At 44.7% G+C, this 18,029-nt stretch overlaps 1 protein-coding gene across 1 annotated transcript in view; it reads right to left on the bottom strand.

Moving 5' to 3' along the window:
* Positions 1-18,029, bottom strand: part of LOC132835154 (very long-chain specific acyl-CoA dehydrogenase, mitochondrial-like) — a 93,081-nt gene that overhangs the window by 39,637 nt on the left and 35,415 nt on the right. The window contains exons 9-12 of the mRNA XM_060854488.1: positions 17,045-17,170; positions 14,310-14,508; positions 5,277-5,381; positions 540-626 (exon numbers count right to left, since the gene is read on the bottom strand). Coding sequence (XP_060710471.1) covers positions 540-626; positions 5,277-5,381; positions 14,310-14,508; positions 17,045-17,170 — 517 coding nt within the window. The remainder of the gene's footprint in view (positions 1-539; positions 627-5,276; positions 5,382-14,309; positions 14,509-17,044; positions 17,171-18,029) is intronic.

The raw sequence follows: 18,029 nt of genomic DNA, 5'->3' as shown, positions 1-18,029 counted from the left end.
AAACATTATTTGGTCCTGAATTTGATGGGTCTGTGGGAGCTCCCTGTGAACTAAATGGCATTTACAAACGTGACTCCACTTGGAAAATGCTGTATTGGCAGAAGTGTATTGTAATGTTTCGAGAGTTGGAAAGGTGCTTTGGAAATGCAATCTTTCTGTTTCAAGTGTGAGTCAGATTAAGACACAGGTTTGACGAGTGGCTAAGCCACTTGCTGTTGAACGACAGATCTGAAAACCTCAGTCTGAGCTGCTGTATCGGGGAAGAACGAGAATTCTTCCCCACCATAAATAAAGGTCAGTCCTGAGACCAAAACAGGACCATTTGCTGTGCTCAGCAGCTAACCACATGTCCATTGCATCTTAAATAAAAAGCGACAGTGATTCCTTGGGCAGTGAATGGCAGAAGTCAAGACAATATACTTTGACCAATTATGAAGCATTTTTTTTTTAACTGCAGAAGAAACAGGATTACCAACGCTGTTTAAACTAGATGACAAACAGATTTAACGTGCACTAAGCAGATGAGCAGTAACACTCACAGATGCAAAGATCTTGCTGATGGCAGCTTCTATCTGGAATTCGGTTGCTCCTGAGTCCATGTTTGCACTGATCATGTATGCCATCGACTGGAGAGGAGGGAAGAGAAAGAATCACTGTTACCATCCACAGGGATGACAATTACTGCTGCTGTTTCAACTGCACTTTCCACTCTACATTAATCAGCTTTTATCAGGTGGCTCAGCACTCTCCACAATGACACGTTCAACCCAGGAGGCTTGAGCACAAACATAAGGCTATCACACCCAGTACAGTGCTGAGGGAATGCTGCGCTGTCAGAGGGTCAGCACTGAGGAAGCAGGCCTCACTATCTTGGGTTCAGTCCTGAGTGCGTGCTGTATAGCTGGAAGGTCAGTATCCATGCGGTTTTGTGCCATTAGAAGTGCTGCATTTCAAATGAAGCATTAGACTAAGGCAACATCTGCCCTCTGAAGTAGATCCTAGAGTCATGCAGTATGGAAACAGGTCCTTCGCCCCAGGTCCTTGGTCATGCCATCCAGGTTTCCTACAATGAATGAACCCCATTTGCCTGCACTTGGTCCATATCCCTCTAAACCTTTTCTATGAATGTATCCATCCAGATGCCTATCTAATTTAGCAATTGTATCTGCCTCTACCACTTCCTCTGGCAGCTCATTCCATACCTGCACCGACCTGTCTGAAAAAGTTGCCTCTCAGGTCCCTTTTCAATCTTTCTCCTCTCACCTGAAGCCTATGTCCTCTCGGTTTGGACTCCCCTCCCTTGGAGAAAAAACACCCTGGCTATTCACCTTATCCATGGCCCCTGATGATTTTATAAACTGTTATAAGATCACTCTTCGGCTTCTTGCACTCCAGGGAAAAAAGTCCCAGCCTGACCAGCCTCTCCTTATAACTCAAACATTCCAGACACAGTAAAATCCCTCTAAGTGTTTTTTTTTCGGCATCCTGTCCAGTTTAGTAACATGCTCCCTATAACAGAGCCACCAGAATTGTAGACAGTACTCCAAATGTAGCTTTACCAATGTCTTGAACAGCTGTAACATGTTGTCCCAACTACTGTGCTTGATACAGTCACTGATGAACATAAGCATGCCAGAAGCCGCCTACACCATCCTGTATACACGTGATGCTACTTTCAAGGAACTATGTACCTCCACCCGTAGGTGTCTGTCTGACAACACCCCCAGGGCATTACCGTCAACTGTGTAAGTCCTGCCCTGGGCTGTCTTACCAAAATGCAACACCTCACATTTATCTGAATTCAACTCCATCTGCCATTCCTTGGCTCACAGGCCCAGTTGGATCACGATCCCATTGTAACATTATTTTGTCCATTTGAGAGCACAGTTTCTGATAATTTCACTTTCTTATCTTTATTCCTCGATTTCTCCTCCTGCTTCAACCTGTGGCTTTGTAACCTTGTTACCACACTTAGGGAAAATCCCAGGATATATTTCCTGTAACACCTCAGTTGCCTGATTGTTCACTGGCTTTTCAACAACAGTAACCATCACTCCCACCTATGTTTCAGCTATATCATTACCAAGGATTAACTATATTTCTGGAACTAAGAATCTCTCGATTACTCCTACCACTATTTCACCATTTCCCACCAAACTCTCCAACCTCATGTTATATAACACCGCTCTTCTCACTATAAATTCCACATTTTATCACCCTCTCTGACAATACTCCTTTTGAATTACACATCTCATCTTTTACCAAAGATTGACTTGCTTCTGTATCTCTTAAAATCTTAATTTATTTACCTACTCCTCCTGGCATAGATGCGTAAACCTTACCCATGCAAGTAAATTCTTTAAGGAGATCTGACACTTTCTTCTCAACCAACCCCTGACCAGGTTGCACGTTCTTTTTCAGCTTTTCAGCTTCCCCTGTGCTTCCCTGTACCACTTCAGTAAAAATTCACTGGTGTATCCTGTTTTCCCACATCCATCTTCCCAATACCTTTCTAAACCACTAACACTAACTTCATGTGGCTTACTTTACTACAGTGTTACCACTCGAGTGGTTTTACTTCTCTTTCCCCCTTTTGGGTTTCCTTTTTACCCTGTGGTAAGTTATCTTTACCCCCTTCAATTATACCTCCTTTTCCCTTACCACCTGAGGCTCTCTCTTTTCCCTAATTTTTATCTGTCACAGATTGAAATTGATGTTGGAAGCCAAACTTTGATTTATGAATCAACTCAATCATCTGCCATTTCCCCTGCTAATCTTGTAGCCTTAACACACTGCTCCTCCACAGGAGTTCTCACTCCCTCAGGAAGTGAATTTTTGAATTCCTCCAAAATAATCATTTCTTTAATAGTATCATATGTTTGATCAATTTCCAATACCCTTATCCACCTCTCAAAATTACTTAGTTTGATACTTTAAAACTCAATATATGTATGACCAGGTCCCCTCCTTAGATTCCCAAAATGTTGTAGGCTCCTGGCACTAGCTCACATGAACTTAAGATGATTTTTTTCACCATTATACTCCCCAGATCCTTCCTTTGATAGTGATGCAAATACCTCATTAGCTCAAAACACCAACTTACTTGGGTCAAAGGCCGCATGGTCACCGGCTATTTCATTTGCTTAGCCACTTTCTCAAATGAAATGAAAAAGGCTTCTACGTCCCTCTCATTGAACTTAGGTAAGCTTGGACATATTTAAACAGATCCCCACCAGACCTTTGGCTACAATGGGATTGTTCTCCATCACCTGTACCTCCACACACATCATCTATTGCATCCGCTGCACCCGATGTGGCCTCCTCTACATTGGGGAGACAGGCCGCTTACTTGCGGAACGCTTCAGAGAACACCTCAGGGACGCCCGGACCAACCAACCCAACCACCCCGTGGCTCAACACTTTAACTCTCCCTCCCACTCCACCGAGGACATGCAGGTCCTTGGACTCCTCCACCGGCAGAACATAACAACACGACGGCTGGAGGAGGAGTGCCTCATCTTCCGCCTGGGAACCCTCCAACCACAAGGGATGAATTCAGATTTCTCCAGTTTCCTCATTCCCCCTCCCCCCCCCCCCCCCCCCACCTTGTCCCAGTCGGTTCCCTCAACTCAGCACCGCCCTCCTAACCTGCAATCTTCTTCCTGACCTCTCCATCCCCACCCCACTCCGGCCTATCACCCTCACCTTGACCTCCTTCCACCTATCCCACCTCCATCGCCCCTCCCTCAAGTCCCTCCTCCCTACCTTTTATCTTAGCCTGCTTGGCTACTCTCTCTCATTCCTGATGAAGGGCTTATGCTCGAAACGTCGAATTCTCTATTCCTGAGATGCTGCCTGGCCTGCTGTGCTTTGACCAGCAACACATTTGCAGCTGTGATCTCCAGCATCTGCAGACCTCATGTTTTACTCTCCATCACTGTCCTCATCACTACTACCTTTCACCTCTACTTCCGCCATTTAAGTCGACTGTGAGTTTTAGTTCCAATCTCTGAATTTCAAAGATTTTCTCCCTTTTCTTCTGCTGCAGCCATCCTTTCCTTTACTTTTCCCCTGCTTTTGATTGTAATTCAAACTGCTTCATTTCCTTTTTTTTTGTTCTGCCAGGGCTATTCTTTTTCATTTCCTTTGCCATTGTTCCTATTTAAGCTGTTTCATTTGCAATTGAGTTTTAGCAATCTCCAATGATTCTGATTGAATTTCTGGCAATGAAAGATGGACAGCTAATGCTACAATTACTTCCCCTTTCCTCACAGATACAGGCTTCAACTTGTTTGCTTTGCTTTGCTTTGCTCGCTTTCTGTCAAACTCCTCAAATTACTTCTTTCACCTCCAGGAAACTCTTAGTAACTGAAAGAACCATTATTACACAAAGCACACCCTCTTTAAACTGACCAAATGCAATACCCAAAATAAAAAACACCAACACTCTCCACTCACTGTCTTTGAGTTGAATAATCTTGAATCCAGACCAAACCCCCTAAAATATATTAAGGTAGCCTAGACTCTTAATATTTCCTCTTTTAAAGGTAAGTGTAAGGTGTTGCTTTTCAGATGCAATTTGATTGGTTAAACTACTCAATGTAAAACACACTTTCTACACTACAGTTAAAAACAGACAGAATAAAAACAACAGAATTGGCTTCACTGTATCTCTGTTGAAATGCTTAACAAAATAATAGGTATATTAACTACTACTAATTAACTGTTCCAATACAGTAAAATCCTATAAACACACACTTGGCAAAGGCAAGTTCAGTAGAATAGATCCAGCAGCATTGGAGGAGCAGGAAAATCAACGTTTAGGGTCAGGACCCTTCATCAGGAGTCCTACTAAAGGAACCCCACTCAAAGCTTCAGCCTCCTGGCTTCTCCGACGCTGCCTGACATGCTGTGCCTTTCCAGCTTCACATTTTGTCGACTGTAACTTCCAGCTGATGTTAATATCTCCAAATTCAGTAAAATAGATCGTCTCACGTGCAAGTTCAGCAGCAGGAAGAGAACCTCAGCTTTTAGCTGTAGCAGAGAGTAGAATGAGAACTTCCACATCCAATTTGAAGACCCCAGTTACTCTGGAAAGCTAAAATTAAAAATCTTGGTTCTGTGAGAGCTGGACTCCACCTATTCAGGCTGTTTCTGTTGTTTAACATCTTTAAAGGTCACAGGCCTGCAGTCTGACAATAACCCTGTACCACCATCCTCTGTCTCCCACTATCAAGCCAGTTGTGTGTGAAGTACAGCCCACCACCTCTGCTTACCTCGGACACATACTGCAGCATTGCCATACGAGCAATCTTCTCCTGAATGGTACCAAAGGTGTGAATCTTGTTCCCAAACTGGATCCGATTTGCAGCATGGTCAACCTAACATTGGGAAATAAAACACACAGTGTTAGAACAAAACCAGACAGGAAGGGCTCGGATTTACTCTATTTTTGAGCAAGTAAACGTTGCTGAAATTTGTGAACAGATTTAATGGGATGGACGTTCAGAAGATGCCTCCGTTCGTGGATGAGACAAGCATCAGGGGCCATTATGTTGGTCAGTCACTAAACATCAATGGGAAATTCAGGAGAAATATCGACCCAAGGGAGTGGACAGAATATGGAACACCCTCCCACAGGAGTGGTCGAGATAAATAGTGTGGGTACATTTACAGAGCAGCCTGGAAAACCACACAAGGGAGAAAGAAACCAAAGGATATGCTAGTCAGGTGAGATGAAGAGGGCTTGAAAGAGGCTTCTGTGCAGCAAAAACACTAATACCCTGTAACAAACAGATGGGCCAAACAGCCTGTTCTATACTTTTGGGAATATGAAAATATAAACTACATGGGGAAAACGCAAAGATGCTGAACTGTTTGGACACCTTCCAGAAGAGAGCTTATTGCCCTTCATTGTTGGAAAACCTGCCTTTGGAAGATACTATAGGGACTCTCCGAAGATGGCTCTCTCACAATCCTGGCTGGATTTGACACGGAGGCTCAGTGGTTAGCACTGCTGCCTCACAGCACCAGGGAGCCAGGTTCGATTCCGGCCTCGGGCAACGGTCTGTGTGGAGTTTGCACATTCTCCAAGTGTCTGCGTGGGTTTCTTCTGGGTGCTCCGGTTTCCTCCCACAGTCCAAAGATGTGCAGGTAAGTGAATTGGTCATGCTAAATTGCCCGTGGTGTTAGGTGCATTACTCAGAGGGAAATGGGTCTGGGTGGGTTACTCTTTGGAGGGTCGGTGTGGACCTGTTGGGCTGAAGAGCCTGTTTCCACACTGTAGGGAATCGAATCGAAAAATCTAAAAAACTCCTCAGTAGGTGGGAAGAAAATAAAAGGAAACTCAGCAACAAGGAGCACACTGTCTAAAGACTTGATTCCCAATTCGAACTGAAGCTTCTATCAGCACAGCGGTGTCAGCAATTCGATTGTGTCAACACGATGGTCAGTGGACTGGGAGAATTCATCAACCTTGATTCTCGATTTTGTAGACCATTGGTCAATGAGGATATTTTCTCCAATTACTTTTTAAATGATATCTCTGCAGAGTTGTTCTCCATGTGTGTGTAAACTGTCTGGGAGTAAAAGGAGACACCTTCTAATCGTGAAGTATAACATGGATAATAACCACCTCTGGGACACCCGGACCAACCAACCCAACCACCTCGTGGCTCAACACTTCAACTTCCCCTCCCACTCCACCAAGGACATCCAGACCATAACAACACGACGGCTGTAGGAAGGGCACCTCATCTTCCGCCCAGGAACCCTCCAACCACAAGGGATGAACTCAGATTTCTCCAGTTTCCTCATTTCCCCTCCCCCCCACCTTGTCTCAGTCCCAACCCTCGAACTCAGCATCACCTTCCTAATCTGCAATCTTCTTCCTGACCTCTCCGTCCCCACCCCACTCCGGCCTATCACCCTCACCTTAACCTCCTCCCACCTATTGCATCTCCATCACCCCTCCCCCAAGTCCCTCCTCCCTACCTTTTATCTTAGCCTGCTAGACACACTCTCCTCATTCCTGAAGAAGGGCTCATACCCGAAACGTCGATTCTCCTGCTCCTTGGATGCTGCCTGACCTGCTGCGCTTTTCTAGCAACACATTTTCAGCTCTAATAACCAGTTTTGCCAATTGCTTTAAAATAAACTTTGCGTAAGGATAAAGGGATTATTTTGTTGATTGATGGTGAAAGTCTTTTTATTCTGGAAGGCAGTACCTAAAGTACCACAACAACGGATACCTGAGCTACAAATCTTCAATCAGATTTTAAGTACCTAAACGAAACAATTCTGGTGATATAAATTTTTGAATTCAATTAATGGTGCAACTTATGGAGCATTTTGGCTTGACCATCAGTATGTTCCTCCCTTTCAGTCCCAGCAATACAATAACTAGAATCATAAATTGAGGTGCCACTGAGCTCATATGCCAACTGTTTGAAAGGGCAAACCAGTACGTGCTGCTGTCTCTGCTCTCGCTTCATAATCAGAGTCATAGAGATGTACTGCATGGAAACACACCCTTCGGTCCAACCCGTCCATGCCGACCAGATATCCCAACCCAATCTAGTCCCACCTGCCAGCACCTGGCCCATATCCCTCCAAACCCTTCCTATTCATATACCCATCCAGATGCCTCTTAAAATGTTGCAATTGTACCAGCCTCCACCACATTCTCTGGCAGCTCATTCCATACACGTACCACCCTCTGCGTGAAAACATTGCCCCTTAGGCCCCTTTTATATCTTTCCCCTCTCACCCTAAACCTATACCCTCTAGTTCTGGACTCCCCCACCTTGTCTCAGTCCCAACCTTCGAACTCAGCACCACCTTGTCTATTTACCCTATCCATGCCCCTCATAATTTTGTAAACCTCTATAAGGTCACCCCTCAGCCTCCAACGCTCCAGGGAAAACAGCCCCAGCCTGTTCAGCCTCTCCCTGTAGCTCAAATCCTCCAACCCTGGCAACATCCTTGTAAATCTTTTAAAGTTTCACATCTTTCCGATAGGAAGGAGACCAGAATTGCAAACAATATTCCAACAGTGGCCTAACCAATGTCCTGTACAGCCCCAACATGACCTCCCACTCCTGTACTCAATACTCTGACCAATAAAGGAAAGCATACCAAACGCTGCCTTCACTATCCTATCTACCTGCGACTCCACTTTCAAGGAGCTATGAACCTGCAGTCCAAGGTCACTTTGTTCAGCAACACTCCCTAAGACCTTACCATTAAGTGTATAAGTCCTGCTAAGATTTGCTTTCCCAAAATGCAGCACCTCGCATTTATCTGAATTAAACTCCACTTCTCAGCCCATTGGCCCATCTGGTCCAGATCCTGTTGTAATCTGAGGAAACCCTCTGCTGTCCACTACACCTCCAATTTTGGTCTCATCTGCAAACTTACTAACTGTACCTCTTATGCTCGCATCCAAATCATTTATATAAATGACCGGTGTATTTTTATGTTTTAACTGTTTGCCCTATTCTCCATTGGAGATTTATGACTGAATCTGTTTCCATCACTTCTGCAAATGATGGGTTACAGGCCGATTCGCCGTGTGAGAAGTGATTTCCCCATCTCTTCAACATGACTCCTTATGAGAACTGTCTTGAATCAATGTCTTATGAAGCCCAGTTGTAGAATGTGACTGGAAGTGTCAGTGACTGGAGGGTTTATTCCTAAACGAAAATAAGGACCCACAAACTCACTATCCATGGGTAAAGGTTCATTCACCCAGACTCCTGATCAATTCACCATTCAGCTGGGGATGAATGAATTAATGTGTGCATTCAGAAAGGACAAAAGGCAGTGGTAGTATAGTAACGGTGTTAACTGGAGGGCTAAAGCAGGGATTGGACTAACAATGTAGAAAACTCAAGCTCAAAGCCCAAGTTAGTTGAATTATATCACAAATATCACAGAATTGTTACATTTGACCCACTGTGTTCCATGTTGACTCTACAAATGTATCCCACCAAGAACCATTCTATCATCTCTCTCTAACCTTTTCAAATAGTCTAATCTCCTTTGGGGAATCTCAAATGAGCCTGATCTACATAGCCTTTAAGTTGCACATTCCTAACCTGGAAATATAAGTCAGTGTCGGTCATATACTGACTAGATTCAAAGAGATGACACCTGTGAAATGCTAATGAGATGGCATACATGATGCAACGCCACATGGTGGTTCTCTCTCACATGACTGAATGCCAAGATGAAGACAGTAAAATGCTTCTTAAATAAAGTTGATGTTGTCCTTATGTTGGACTGTTAGTAAAAATCCAACTGGCATGTCCATATCTCTTCAGTGAAGGAAAACTGCGTTCTTAACCAGTCTGGGCCTGTTTGTAACTCCTGTCCCAAACCAGGGTAGATAACTCATAACTATCCCCTCAAGCCACACAGTCGTACACTTGGCAGTTAGGCATGCAAAATGAATACTGGCCTTCCTAGTGACCTTCACATGAGGTTCACTTTAAAACAAAAAATCTCTAGACCCATACTCACTCGTGACAGCAACCCTAATTCATAAGCTAAACATGAATTCTAAAAAAATCGTTTTCCCATTAAAATCCATTGCACTAAAGAGGATAAATCAAACCTAGTCCAATACGAGAGCCTAGATGAGGAGTTACATTTCAACCTTTACCACAACTCAATGATTTGTCAATTGCACAAATGCTAGATTTAATTCCGATAGCTGTCTAGCAAGTACAGATGTACGGTGGGGGAATTTTCCTAGTGTACAAAGGATATGGGACACAGCACAGATGGCAGGTCTCCAATCTCTCTTGGTAGTAAGATTGCAACTAGAACATTTGCACACTGAATCAAAATGAAAGAAAGCAGGAGTTTAATAAGTCAGAGTGCTCACGACCCTCGATTTCTATAATGACAAAGGATAGGGGGATTGTGATAAAAATAGATGCGCGAAAGTGCAAGGCTCGCTCAACAATGACCCTCTGACAGGGCAGGACACCCTCAACACCCTCCAGCAGTGTGGTGCTCCCTCAGTATTGACTCTCCAAGAGTGCTGCACTCCCTCAGCAGTAACCCTCTGACAGTGCAGCGTTCCTTAACGTTGACCCTCCGACAGCGTGTTGCTCTCTCAGTAGCCACTGGGAGTTTGTGCTTAGTCTATGATCATCAACTTATCTCTGCTTTTCATTCCTTGTATCAGCAACTCTGATGCAACAACAGAACTCCACTGACTGCAAACTGCTTTGGGAAATCCTCAGGTTGTGGGAGTTGCTACAGAAATGCAACAGGAGAGGTAGCAGGGAATAGAGCAAGAAAGGAAGGCTTTGCAAAGGTAAAATATGTACAATATAGATGAATAAATTTGTATTAAAATGGACAAATCTTTCATATTTGAATCGGAATTCAGAAACAGAAAGTAGGTCAGGTAGAAATGTTATGCAAGATGTGAGTAGCACGTGTGGTAAGTGGCCCGCAAGTCAGATAGAACTGTTTGAAGCAGAAAAAACACAGACAAGCAGTTTCCAAAAATAACGGCAGCTCCCCCCACCTGCTTATCCTGTCACCTGACCCAGCTCTTCACCACAACTGCCACAACCACAATGCTCAATACAGCAGATTTAACAAAACAAGAGAAAGAGTCCTCACCACCTCTTCCTCACTTGATTGGGAAACTCCCTGCATACAAGCGGCCCTGTGAGAAAAACAAGATATCAGGTTCTCCACCCCCAATCTCCACCACACTGACATTCTCTTCTCAATGTGCTGACTCAGACCAGAGGGATAATCACCCAGGACGTTCAACTATCTCCAACATTCACTCCCCCCCAACCACTGACGCTCAATAGGAGCAGCATGCTCCGCTACAAGATGCACTGAAGTAAGTCACAAAAGTTCCTGCGAGAGTACTTTACAAACCCACGACTACCACCACCGTGATGGGAAAGGGCAGCAGATACATGAGAACACCACCCACTGCAAGTCTCACACCCTTCTGACTCAGAAATATACCGCCGTTCCTTCAAAGTCACTGGGTCAAAATCCTGAAACTGCCTCCCGAGCAGCACGGTGGGTCGACATACCCCACATCAACTGTAGCAGTTCAAGGTGGCAGCTCACCACCATTCCTGCTTCAGGAGTTTAATAACTGCTAGTCTACCCAGGAGCGGCCACATCCTGAGAATTAATGCAAAAGAATCTCCCATTTCCTTCAGCAAGTGGCAGCAAAGTATCTAGTTGCAGGGATGAGGACTTATCACCACATCAGTGCTTAGGGAGCTTGGGGCAGAGATCCCTGGATTGGGCCCACATTGATCTCTGCTCTATGTTGGGCTGTTAGCAGCAGTGCCACAAAGCTTAACATCCCATAAACTCACGTTTGCTGCTTATGATTCTTGTCTGAGGACTTCTCTTGGGATGTGGACAATTCTGGATGTGGACAGGTTTAATCACAGACTTGGCATCGTGAGGGTGGGAAGAAGAATCACCGGCACACTGCCTTTATCCAAGATGCCGGTTGCTTCTGTTGGTAACATTACCGCCTCCAAATCCCACTCCAGAGTCTGAAGCCCGAATCCAGAATGACTAACACAGCACCACACTCTCAGCACTGTCTCCCTTCCAAGTTAAGCTGAGGCACCACTGGGGGGTTGTAAAAGGCACTATTCTGTGGACAGGCAGTGGAATCTTCCTCGGTGTCCTGACAAATATTTCTCTCTCAATCAGTATCACCAAAACACAGATGATCTACAAACATCCAAACAAGGAACATCAATATCAACTTCACTAGTTTCCAAACCTCCCCTTCCCCACCTTGGCCCAGATACAACCCTTCAACTCAGCACTGCCCTCTTGACCTGTCCTACTTGTCCGTTTTCGCTCCCACCTATATGCTCCACCCTCCCCACCAGCCTATCACAAATACCTTCCCAGCTACCTTCCTCGCTAGCCCCACTCCCAACCTCCCATCTATATCTCTAACCCCTTCCGAGCGCAGCTGCCTAACCCCGCCCCCACCCCCAACATTCCTGATGAAGATCTTATACCCGAAATATCAACTCTCCTGCTGCCTGGCTGCTACCTGACCTGCTGTGTTTTTCCAGCGCGACACTTTCCCACTCTGGCTCTCCAGCAGCTGCAGTCCTCAGTTTCTCCCAATCAGATGAAGACCCAATTGTACAGATTTTTTTCTGCCAGCCAATCCTCCATCCTTGTTAATATATTATAGCCCCTACACCATAAGCTTTTATTAATAACCTTCAGTGTGGCACCTCATCACATGCCTTCTGGAAATCCACAAAGTACATCTACAAGCTGCCCTTTGTCCACAGCACGTTACTCTTTCAAAGAGCTCCAATAAATTGGTTAAATACAATTTCCCTTTGACAAAACTATGATGATTCTTCTTGATTACTTTGAATTTTACCTTGACTTATTCTCCTCCCTTCCAAACTGTATGTTAAATTCAATCAGTCGCTGCTCCCTGGAGGTGCCTTAACTAGAGTCAGAGAGATGGACAGCATGAAAACAGACCCTTTGTGTCCAACTTATCCATGGTGACCAGATATCCTAAATTAATCAAGTCCCATTTTCCAGCACCTGACCCATATCCCTCTAAACCCTTCCTATTCATGTACCCATTCAGATAGGTTTTAAATGTTGCAATGGTGCCAGCCTCCACACTTTCCCTGGCAGCTCATACATGCACCATCCTCTGCATCAAAAATTGTTCCTTAGGTCCATTTTCGATTCTTTCCCCCTCACCTTAAACCTCTGCCCTTTAGTTTTAGACTCCCTTACCGTGGGGAAAAGACCTTGGCTGTTCACTATATCCATGTCCCTCATGATTTTATATACTTTTGTAAGGTTGCCCATCAGTCTCTTGACACTCCAGGGAAAACAGCCCCAGCCTGTTCAGCCTCTCCCTGTAGCTCAGACCCTCTAACCCTGGCAACATCCTTATCAATCTTTTCTGAACCCTTTCAAGTTTCACAACATCCTTCCTGCAGTAAGGAGACCAGAATTGCAGACAGTATTCCAAAATTGGCCTAATTAAAGTCCTGTGCAACTGCAATCTGACCTCCCAACTTCTATACTCAACGCATTGACCAATGAAGGCACGAGAACCAAACATCACATTACATAATACCAATCAGTGCCAGAATGTGCAGTTCTAAGAAACTCTCTTAAAAGCATTCTATTAACTCCTTATCCAGGCTATTATTGCCGACCTGATCTGTTCAGTTGGTGGGTGGATTAAAAGCATCCATTATTATGACTGAACTCACATCACAAAAAACAAGTCTTCTTATTTACTGAAATTATTGCACAAAGGCCAGTATCCCATTACCGAGTCACCTTTTATTGACATGTGCACAGTACACTATGGCCAGCTAGCTTGAGTCAGTCCTCGAAGTGAGGAGGTTCTGAATCCCCTGGTTATATTGGTCAGCCAGGGCTCCCCAACTGGGATTCTTAACCTGGGCCAATCATAGATCTCATAGTCAATAAGATCCACCTGCTTCCAATCACAACATATTTTGCCCCATTTTGTGGTTACTGTTAGGGGTCACTCAGCTACACAGCCACTCTGAGGGGTGACGCACACCCACCAATGTGCTGATGTCAATCCCAACATTTACAGTTTCAGAAGATCCCACTCCTAAGTTTTCCCCTGATCTCCTGAACCAAGGTCATCTCTAACTACTGTACAACTGCCATCTTTAACTAACAGTGCTAGCCCTCTAAACTTTACCTAATTTTGTGGACTGTCATATACCATTCAATACTCAGGATCCAATCATGATCACCCTGAACCCCGTGTCAGGAACAGCAGCTGAATGTGCACTAACAAATTGCTCACTTTGCTATGAATGTTTCGTGCACTCAGATACAGAATCATTAGCTTTGTCTATGCTACCTTTGTAAAATACAGTCGGGATTATTGAGGCATTCCTAAAACTTGTCTCTTTCTTTACCTGTCTTTCTCTGACCCCATTTCCGTTATTACTACTTTCCTCTCTTGTCTTGTCTCCACTATCTAGTAATTTTTGCATTGCTGTTTGTGGGCGCTTGCTGTGTATAAATTAAGCGCCACATTTTCTACATTACATTTCAGAGTCAAGCTTCCCACTTTGTTGACAGTACAGAATTTGGGGACATCCTGAGGTTATAAAAGTGAGAGTCTTTTTCACTTTGTAACTAGGTCCAAGCTGAAAATGGACAAGCATAACGAAGAGCGTGAGCCATTGTGGGATATGGGCCAGCCATTGACGTAGGCCAGCTTCTGATGTAGAAATGGTTTCACAGACACTTACTGCCCTGGCAATGATTCCCTTCATGGTTCCAGAGAGAGCTGCTGCCATACCAAAGCGTCCATTGTTCAAAATATTCATGGCCACCTTGAAGCCTCCACCAATCTCTCCCAGCACGTTCTCCACCGGCACCTTCACATCCTCAAAGTGCACATCCGCTGTATTTGATGCTTTAATGCCCATCTTCTTCTCTGGTGGCCCACTGAAACACAAGAGGACAGAGATAAGGATCACCTGGCAAAGGTTAGAGCTGCCTATTGACAAAGTTAGGAAGTAAAAACACGAGGTGGTGTGTTAAACCTGTACAGATCTTTGGTGAAGCAGTAAGTGGTGTTGTGAGGTCAGTTCCCTACTCAGCACCATCCTTTAGGAGAAATGTTGTGGCCTTGCAGAGGAGATTTGCAAGAGTACTGCCAGGGATGGAGAGGCACTGGGATTGTTCTTCGAGCTGAGATAAGTTAAATGGAGAGTTAATAGAGATGCTCAGATTCATAAGGGATTTGACTGAGTAAACAAGGAGGAACAGTTTCCAGTAGCAGAAATACCAGAGGGAGATGGATTCAAGATAATTGGCAAAAGAATCCAAAGGAGAGATCCTCTGACTGTTCTGGCTCCCCCCCTCAGTCCAAAGATGTGCAGGTTAGGTAGACTGGCCATGGAATATTGTCCCATAATGTCTAGGGATGTGCAGACTTAGTGGATTGGCCATGGGAAATGCTGACGGGGAAAGGATATGGGATCTGGGCCTGCATCCACACTGTAGAGAGTCTATGATTCTATGAACAGAATTTTTTCACAGCAAGTTGTTGTGATGTTGCCTGAAAGGGCAGTGGAAACCAAGGGTTTTAGATTATTATCTGAAAAATAAAACTTTTAAGACTATGAAGGAAGAGTGGTTGGGTCAAAAGGACTAATGGGATAGCACTTTCAAAGAATTGGAACAACACAAATGGGCCAAATGGCCTCCTCTGTATTTCCGTGCCAGAAAAGATAGTGGTAGAGACAGTTCACTGGGTCTTCCTCATCCCATCTGGACCTTCAACCAATGTGATTTCATTCTCTCCCAGAACTATAGTCACCCAACTTTCCTCAAATAGATTTTGTGAAGAATACATTCCCTCTCATAGCTGCCCCATGTGGTTTATATTTGACTGTGTGCTCCTAGGGAAGGGGCAGGAGGAAGTGAGATAAACTGGTCACAACCCTCAGATTTGCTGAGATGCTGTCATTTGAGGAGCACTGTTGGAAAGCTTGTCTGTGTGGAACATAAGTGTGGGCGCAGGCCATTCAATCGCTGTAGCCTGTTCCACAATTCAATGGAATCTCAAACAATTAGCCCCAGGTTACAACTCCTCTTTTGTGCCACCTTCTCAGCCCTTCAACCCACCTACAATTCAAAAATATACCTACCTCCTCTTCAAACACTTTCAGTCATCTAGCCTCCGCAATCCCTGGCATTAGAAAACTTCACCAGGCTCACTCAAACCTCAGAAGAAATTTCTTCACATCTCAGTTTTAAATGAGTGCCCCTCAATTCTGAAACTACGTCCCCCGAATTCGCGACTCCCCCACTAGTGGAAACATTTTCTCAACATCCACATCTCTCTGACATTACGGCGGTGAGGAGGCTTCAACAAAGCACTTCATCGGCTGTCACTGTTTTGGGATATCTTGAGGTTGTGAAAGGCAAGTCTAAAATGCCAGATCTTTGCCTTACGGCCAAAAATATTGCTAGCTTGGTCCCATGGGCCTGATTAAGCAATGCACAGTGGCAAGTGTGACGTTTGGGGTAAGAATGATCGAGGGGCAGGGATGTTTAGAACGGGATGTACAGACTCCTTCAATCAATTTCTGTTTTTAGTTCCACCTCAACCTTTTGTTAAACTTGTATGCTGTAATAGCATCTTCCTACCATTGAGTGGCAGCCGTGGGGTGCTTCAAAGTAATTCTCTGGAGGGAAGGTGCAATTATAAAAGTGCTGGAAATCACAGTGAGTCAGGCAGCATTCATGGGGATAGAGCAAGCTAACGCTTTGAGTCCCGATGACTCTTCAGTGCTGATGGGAAGTGTGAAGGGTGCAGCGTTTACACAATAGTTGGGATTTGTTTGGGGGGGGGGGGGTTGGATAGCTGGGGATAGAAAAGGGCATTGATAATTCAGATCAAGTCATTGGAATGTCTAAATTGCAGAACAATGGTCTAACTGTCAAACAGGAAAGAACAGGCAATCCCACTGTATTCGAAACGTTAGCTTGCTTTCTGTTCATGGGTGCTGCCTGACCCGCTGTGATTTCCAGCATTTGTGGGCGGCACAGTGGCTAGCACTGCTGCCTCACAGCGCCCGGGTTCAATTCCCAACTCAGGCGACTGACTGTGTGGAGTTTGCACGTACTCCCCGTGTCTGCGTGGGTTTGCTCCGGTTTCCTCCCACAGTCCAAAGACGTGCGGGTCAGGTGAATTGGCCATGCTAAATTGCCCATAGTGTTAGGTAAGGGGTAAATGTAGGGGTATGGGTGGGTTGTGGGTCGGTGTGGACTTGTTGGGCCGAAGTGCGTTTCCACACTAAGTAATCTAATCTAATTTGTTGTTTCCAGTACAGATTCTAGCAACTGCAACAATTTCCTTCTGCATTGTATTTATCGAAGATATTTGGACAATAAATGTTGGTGTAGGAGTTTAGAATGGGTGTGTGCACCGTCAGAACATCTTACATCCCCCCACAGGTTAGACACAACCTACCTGGTCACTCCTCCGAATCCCCGCTCCACAATGAACGCGGTGATTTTGTCCTTCACTTCACCGGTTGTTTCATCTTTCACTGACATTTTAGCGAAGACAGTGAAGATATCTGCCAGACCACCATTACTGCCAAAACACACAGACATGAGTACAGGCTTTACCATCACGCGTACCAGGGAAGCAACAAGACTCTTTAAACAAACTGCTTCAGATGATGGTTCACGCACAAAATGAGCCAATGGCTTTAAGTTTTGAGGACACCGGGATGAAACTCGATGACAGTACTTATGAAAATGAGATATAACGGTGCAAATCTCACTAGCAAAACAATCAGCCATGACACCCCATTCTTCACAAGCATGTTAGCCAGGAAGTTGAAGGGAAGATACACTATGATTTACAAATGGTCAGAATTCACTGTAAATTTTGTACCATTTACCCTTAACACCTCCTTAACTTTTGTGAAGTTACTGGGCTTAGTGTGTTGATTGTCAATTACATTGAGCCCAGAGTTGAAACCTGTCCTTCTCAGTGAGTTTTGAGCTTCATGGCTGGACCAGTATTGAATTGCCCTGTAAGTGGTGGTGGTGACCCACCTTATTGAAATCCTGCAGTCCTTATGGTGTAGGTAGAGCCACAATCCCATTAGAGAGGGAATACCAGAATTTTGACCCAGCAACACTGAAAGAATGGCAATATATTTCCAAGTCAACATGGTGTGTGCCTTGCAAAGGATGGTATTCTCAGTGTTCTTCCGGGTAGTTACTGCAGTGCATCTTGTCCAGCCTTCAATGATATCTTTCAATCCTTAATATCATTGGTTAAAGGGATGGCCTGTTGGTCCTGTCCTTTCCTGAAGGACAAGGTGCCCTGTTCCCACTTTCCCTCCATACCAGTTGACCCTATGAACTACACCTGATCCCTTTCTTGAAAACACTCAATGTTTAGGCCTCAAGTGCTTTCTGCAGCAGCAAATTCCATCAGC

This window comes from Hemiscyllium ocellatum, chromosome 44 (genome assembly GCF_020745735.1).
Source record: "Hemiscyllium ocellatum isolate sHemOce1 chromosome 44, sHemOce1.pat.X.cur, whole genome shotgun sequence".
Classification (NCBI taxonomy): Eukaryota; Metazoa; Chordata; class Chondrichthyes; order Orectolobiformes; family Hemiscylliidae; genus Hemiscyllium; species Hemiscyllium ocellatum.
The sequence above is the reverse complement of the archived record's forward strand: the minus strand, read 5'-3'. Positions and strand labels throughout refer to the sequence as shown.